At 41.9% G+C, this 7222-nt stretch overlaps 1 protein-coding gene across 1 annotated transcript; it reads left to right on the top strand.

Annotated features, from left to right (window-relative positions):
• The first annotated feature begins 409 nt into the window (after positions 1-409).
• On the top strand, positions 410-769 carry LOC148778865 (small nuclear ribonucleoprotein Sm D1-like). Its single transcript, XM_088844447.1, has 2 exons — positions 410-500; positions 624-769. Exons 1-2 carry the CDS (start codon positions 410-412, stop codon positions 767-769), a joined length of 237 nt encoding a protein of 78 aa, XP_088700573.1.
• Positions 770-7222: the final 6453 nt, after the last annotated feature.

Raw genomic sequence — 7222 nt, 5'->3', positions numbered from 1 at the left:
ATTCCTGGTAATCATCCTTAGATATTTGGTAAGGTTTTCTGGTGGATTTTTTATCTAGGAAAAGCAAAAACCTCAGAAACCAAGGCTCTTCTGATTTTAGTAGGGCTACCTTCTCCCAGCTAGCCTGCAAGGAGCCATTGCAATCTTATCCACACAGATTTACATGCACCTACATTCCTGGAAAGATTGCAATAAAGGTAAAAAGGCAGAAAGACCTCATTATGGGGCCACTTTACATTTCAAGCTGCAGTTCTTTATAATCTAACAGCCCATCTTTACAATCTCCTAGTGAGGTTTTCTTTTAAAAAAAGAAAGAAGAAGTGTTTCCCGCCATTCATACGCCCAACCTCGGCTCTCCGTGGTCGGATTTCGTGTACTATCGGGCGGAAAGGGTGACGGCGCTGCTAGGATGAAGCTCGTGAGATTTTTGATGAAACCGAGTCACGAAACTGTAATCATTGAATTAAAGAATGGAACACAGGTCCATGGAACAATCACAGGTGTAGATGTCAGTATGAACACACATCTTAAAGCAGTGAAAATGATCCTGAAGACCAGAGAACCTGTACAGCTGGAAACACTGAGTATTCGAGGAAATAACATTTGGTTTTTTATTCTGCCAGACAGCATACCTCTGGATACACTACTTGTGGATGTAGAACCAAAGGTGAAGTCTAAGAAAAGGGAAGCCGTTGCAGGAAGAGGCGGAGGCCGGGGAAGAGGACGTGGCGGAGGCAGAGGCAGAGGAAGAGGGGGTCCTAGGCAATAATGTCTCTCAAGACTACTATTTCATAGTAGTGGGGCAGGAAGACGGATACGTGACAGAGAAAGACTATGAGGCCAAGGCAGAGGAATGTGAAGTCCTAAGCGATAATGTTGCTGGACCTTACTTTCACAGTGCTGGATGTTCAAGTGTTTTGTACAGGCTTTGTTTGTAGCAGTTTTTAATAAACATAAATGTAACACACAAAAAAAAAGAAATTAAAAAAAAAGAAAAAAAGGTTAGCAGTAAATATTCTCTTATCTAAAGAGTTTATTTTTCATTTCTTTACTCCATATTCTATTTTCTGATGATTAGTTCCTCCATCCTAAATTGGTTCATTAAAAATATCCATAGACTTCCAAATTTACTTTAAGTTGAAAAATTTTTACCTTGGTTTTGCAAGAACGGTCTCCTTCAAACATTCCCACTTCTGAATGCTCCCTACCTCAGGGAGAACAAAGTTTCCGCTTTCAGTAACCCTCTGAGCACAGCTCTCTGCCTCAGACAGACCCAGATTCTCACAAAACCACAACAGAGCAGAATGAGACATTGAGTTCTTATTAGGTCTCACTGAAAAACTCAGTATTAACCCTTTCTAATGTCTTCTAGATCTCGGACAGTTTGGATACAATTTTGTTTTATGGCAGAATCTGTATTAACTGTTGGAGCTCTTCGATTCACTGTTATATACCTTTTTCTCAATGTTCATTCACTGAACCACAGTAGAAATGTAAAACTTGTTGGGGGAAGCTTAGTAATCTTTTCTTATATTTTCATCATCCTCAATGTCTTGAAAACAAACTGAATATTTACTAAATAATGCTTTGTGGTCCTTCGAGTCAAATTGCTAAAACTTGATATGCTGAGAAATTTGACTAAAGGAAGCTCCAAGCCAAGGGGAAAAAATACTTCAAGAATGAGCTGGTATGTCTTCAGTTTGAAAAATATGTAAATATGAACTTCTTTGACCTCTTCATGAAATAGGTGTTTTTCTTTGAAAAAGAACTATTCATACAATTACTTATACCATAAACAAATCTCTTTAATTCCATCTTTGCTAGTCATGTGGTGGTGGTGGTTTAGTCACTAAGTTGTGTCCGACTCTTTGCAACCCAATGGACTATAGCCCTCCAGGCTGCTCTGTGCATGGAATTCTCCAGGCAAGAATACTGGAGTGGATTACCATTTTCCTTCTCCATTGCTAGTCATAAAAGGGCTATTTTCCACTCCCACCTCTGATATTACCAGACCACGACAAGCAGCATGCAATCTTACAACACTGAAAAGGTATTTAAAAGCCCCACAGAAAAAGATCTGATAATCAAAAAGTGAGCAGTCCTTGCAGAATATTCTGATGATAAAAAATAATGCCCAATTCATAGCCTCTTTGGGGACTTAATTTACAAAGTTTATATAGTTTATAACATCCTAAATCTATAAATGAGAGAATTGAGACCCCAAGGCATTATGCTGTTGGCCCAAAGTTTTAATGGCAAAAACCACTGGTTTATATCAACAAACATTTACTGAACATCTGTTCTATACCTGGTGCTAGACATGTTTTGGGATAAAGAGACAGTTCCTGCTCCTACTTTCCCTGCCCTACCCAAGTGGTTCATAGTCCAGTAGGGATGACTATCTAGGAAGCAGACATACAAACTGATAGGCATCTGTAAAAAGTATATATGTGTATGTATATATATATACACACACATTTAGCTGCATCTGGTCTTGGTTGCAGCATACCTAGTCTTCACTGGGTCTTAGTTCCTGGACCAGCAACTGAACCCATGTTCCCTGCACTGCAAGGTGGATTCTTAACACTGGACCACCGAGGAAGTGCTGCGTGATAGACGTCTTGAAGTAGGAAGCCACAAAGTGAACCCCAAGACCCAGAGAGCAAGAAATCAGATAACACTTTCTGAATGGGGTAGACTGTGAACTCGCTCTTAAAGAGAAAGGACTGGCTACCTGGGTCTTTCTACATTCACATTAGACTACGTCTACTGTTAAAATATTTGGAATCTGAGTTTCATTTTTGTCAGTGAATGATTGTTTCTCTGGGTTAGAATATGGTGCTAAAAGAGTGAAAGCCACAAAGAGAAGGAAACCCAAACCAGCCTGTAGGTCTCACACCGACCACAAGGGGGAGTAGATTAGAGATGACTGGATTCGGGCAAATCATCACTCTTCCTAAAAAACTATGAGCTAGCAGGTTACATGGGCAGAACCTTCCTAATAAGTGATAGCTTTGTTTCCTGACATTCATTTTATCAGCCTGTGTTCTTTTCACTTTTCACAATCACTTTGACATGTAGAAAGATAATAGGAAATCTTTAGGAAAGAATATGTAAAACACAAATTCACTAATTTGAGCATTTATTGAGCTCCTGTTGTTTGCAATGTAGATATTTAAATATTTTAATCATACTTTCAAACCTTTTTAAAGAGATCTTGGTCTCTGGGTTTTTCTCATTTTTTTGTCTATCCAGTCCCAATGGCACCCCACTCCAGTACTCTTGCCTGGAAACTCCCATGGACGGAGAAGCCTGGTAGGCTACAGTCCATGGGGTCGCGAAGAGCCGGACACAACTGAGTGACTTCACTTTCACTTTTCACTTTTATGCATTGGAGAAGGAAATGGCAACCCAGTCCAGTGTTCTTGCCTGGAGAATCCCAGGGAAGGGGGGGCCTGGTGGGCTGCCGTCTATGGGGTCGCACAGAGTCAGACACGACTGAAGCAACTTAGCAGCAGCAGCAGCAGTCCCTAGCTCAAAGGCATTCCTAGATTAGAAAGATTGTTACACAAATAACTCCAGGATGATACTGTGAAAATTACACTTGCCCTGCAGATAAAGAGTGGATCTTCTGAAAGAGATGGGAATACCAGACCACCTGACCTGCCTCTTGAGAAACTTGTATGCAGGTCAGGAAGCAACAGTTAGAACTGGACATGGAACAACAGACTGGTTCCAAATAGAGAAAGGAGTACGTCAAGGTTGTATATTGTCACCCTGCTTATTTAACTTATATGCAGAGTACATCATGAGGAACGCTGGGCTGGAAGAAGCACAAGCTGGAATCAAGATTGCTGGGAGACATATCAATAACCTCAGATATGCAGATGACACCACCCTTATGGCAGAAAGTGAAGAGGAACTCAAAAGCCTCTTGATGAAAGTGAAAGAGGAGAGTGAAAAGGTTGGCTTGAAGCTCAACATTCAGAAAACCAAGATCATGGCATCTGGTCCCATCACTTCATGGGAAATAGATGGGGAAACCATGGAAACAGTGTCAGACTTTATTTTTTTGGGCTCCAAAATCACTGTGGATGCTGATTGCAGCCATGAAATTAAAAGACCTTTACTCCTTGAAAGGAAAGTTATGACCAACCTAGATAGTATATTAAAAAGCAGAGACATTACTTTGCCAACAAAGGTCCGTCTAGGCAAGGCTATGGTTTTTCCTGTGGTCATGTATGGATGTGAGAGTTGGACTGTGAAGAAAGCTGATCGCCGAAGAATTGATGCTTTTGAACTGTGGTGCTGGAGGAGACTCTTGAGAGTCCCTTGGACTGTAAGGAGATCCAACCAGTCCATTCTAAAGGAGATCAGTCCTGGGTGTTCATTGGAAGGACTGATGCTAAAGCTGAAACTGCAATACTTTGGCCATCTCATGCGACGAGTTGACTCACTGGAAAAGACTCTGATGCTGGGAAGGATTGGGGGCAGGACGAGAAGGGGACGACAGAGAATGAGATGGCTGGATGGCATCACCGACTCGATGGACATGAGTTTGAGTGAACTCCGGGACTTGGTGATGGACAGGGAGGCCTGGCGTGCTGTGATTCATGGGGTTGCAAAGAGTCGGTCACGACTGAGCGACTGAATTGAACTGAACTGAATGTATAGAAGATGGAGCCCCACTGAGTGGAGGAGACCGATAGACTAAGTATTGGGTCTTAGGGTAAGAAGAGTGTCTGTACAACACCCTCAGAACAGCTATAAATGACACAAGTTACCAAAAGTGGGATTTCTCGATGTTTTAAATTTGTGTGTAGTGCCAGAGTGTGTAGAGTTGGAGAGTGGCATTGGAAGTTCATTCATTCTATTTATGGAGGAACTACTCATGGAGGCTGTGAGCTCTTCTCTGTCTGCCAGACTCTAAACAACAGGCTATCCTCTCGACCTCTGGAAGAGAGACCTAATTTCTGACCAAAATTTAGGACCTATGATCTGACAAATCTAAGAGGAAAATGTGTTGAAGATTTTAAATTGAGATTGTCACAGAAAAGCCAAGGTGAATGGTTGCAATGGCTAGCAAACCTTTATGGGCTTCTTGAGGGGTGGAAAAATCATGCCTCATGGACAAGGAAGTCCTTTGCCCTAACGATAAATGTGGTAAACAGCAAATTATGAATCAAAACTGGGTCACATCAGACCTACTTCAAACTCATTCCTTGTCAGCTGCATGAATTAGGCTCAACCAAGCAAAGTAATTTTCCACTGTCAATGGATCCCACATTAAAACAATATCACAAAGACTTAGCAAAGAGTACTGGTTACTGGAAAATGTAGAAGTTGCTTTTGTTTGTTTTTCTCTAATCTATCCCAGTCTACAAATATTTATATTTTCATCAGCATTTACTAGAGCAACTATTTAACAGATATTTCCAGTTCTCCACAATCTGACATGTAGTCATGTTGCATGTTTTCCACCCTTTTTGGTTGGCTCAGGCCATGTAAATGTTTCTGACAGAGAAACTGAAAAAAAATGAAATAAATCAGAGCATTTAATTGCTGTTTTGAGAGTCCTCAGCGCACTCTTCTGTCTGGCACAGAGGTCAGCTATGTTCAACATGGCAGCTGTTCTGTCAGCCAAAGTCCATGAGGGAAGAAAAAATTTAACCTTCTTCTCATGGTCTACAGCCAGACCTAATTTCCCTTCAAGACACATTCCCACAGCCTGGTGTTTTCAATGACTGCTGTTAGTTTTCCTATATTACCCCAAAACTGAGCAGTCTCTTCACCTCACTTCTCTCCCTTAAAATCACAGACTGTCATCTCCAAAGATCAAATCTGTTTATGTCTTCGGTTGATTTCTTGGAAGAGGCTTTACCTATATGGGAGATATTTTTCCTTTTCTTTGGTCTACAGCACTGACTAAATTTCAAAACAGAAGCTGGACTAGACAGTAAAATGACAGCCAGTGGGGGTGGCATGGAAGGATCACCAAAAGCCTTTAAATACTCCTTTGGCCCTGAATTCTCAAGAAAGAAGTGGAGAATTATAATCACTAAAATTTAGTAAGGACTTACTATGTGTCAGGCATTGTTCAGAGTGCCTTTCATTTAATCCTCACAACAACTGTAAGAATAGGTATATTATTACTGATTTAACAGCTGGGTATCAAGGCACAGAGAAGTTGGATAACACACAAGATCATCCAGACAGCAGAAGAGTGTGACAGGATTTCATCCAAGACAGCCTCACTCCACAGTGCATGGTTTGGACCATCCCTCTACACTCACCTCAACCCTGAATTGGAAGGATTGATGCTGAAGCTAAAGCTCCAACACTTTGCCCATCTGATGCGAAGAGCCGACTCATTGGAAAAGACCCTGATGCTGAGAAGGATTGAAAGCAAGAGGAGAAGGGGACAACAGAGGATGAGATGTTTGGATGGTATCACCAACTCAATAGACATGAGTTTGAGCAAACTCAGGGAGATGGCAAACGACCGGGAAACCTGGCATGCTGCAGTCCATTGGGTCTCAAAAAAGTGGATATGACTGAGTGACTGAACACTCACCTGATGGTACAGATGGTAAAGAATCTGCCTGTAGTGTGGGAGGCCTGGGTTCAATCCCTGGGTCAGGAAGATCCCCTGGAGAAGAGAATGGCTACCCACTCCAGTATTCTTGCCTGGAGAATTCCATGGACAGGGGAGTCTACAGGGCTAGAGTCCATGGGGTCACAAAGAGTCAGACACAACTGGGTGACTAACACTTTCACTACACTCACCACTTCCTTAGGAATTGGGCAGGAGATGGGGAAAATGCCATTCATATTTTGGTATAACATTATTACGCTTGAAAACTTATTGGGCTTGAAGAGAGGCCGTGTTCTAATCCCTTTGAGAATGACTTTAATTCCATTTACTTATCTCACAGTTTTGGAAATTGCAGCTTTTGTTTTACTTAACTGTGTTTTTGCCTTGTCTCTATACCAAGGTTTTAACCTGTTGAAGACAATCCTTTGAAACCCTCTAGTGCCTAGAACAGTGCCCCTGGTATAGTCCAGGGATTAGTTGCTAATTTGAATTTCTATGAGCAGGATTCTGGGGATCCCAGGTGGCACTAGTGGTAAAGAACCTGCCCGCCAATGCAGGAGACATAAGAGGAGTGGGTTTGATCCCTGGGTGGGGAAGATCCCCTGGAGGAGGGCATGACAACTCACT

This window comes from Moschus berezovskii, chromosome 1, assembly GCF_049115385.1.
Source record: "Moschus berezovskii isolate FMDL1 chromosome 1, NW_MosBer_1.0, whole genome shotgun sequence".
Lineage (NCBI taxonomy): Eukaryota > Metazoa > Chordata > Mammalia > Artiodactyla > Moschidae > Moschus > Moschus berezovskii.
This window is presented reverse-complemented; position numbering and strand designations above follow the sequence as displayed.

Excerpts from the sequence above, each read along its gene's own strand:
- LOC148778865 (XM_088844447.1), top strand. The coding sequence starts at position 410 with ATGAAGCTCGTGAGATTTTTGATGAAACCGAGTCACGAAACTGTAATC. Across the intron at positions 501-623 it reads GGTCCATGGAACAATCACAG|ACAGCATACCTCTGGATACA; the intron begins GTGTAGATGTCA and ends TTATTCTGCCAG.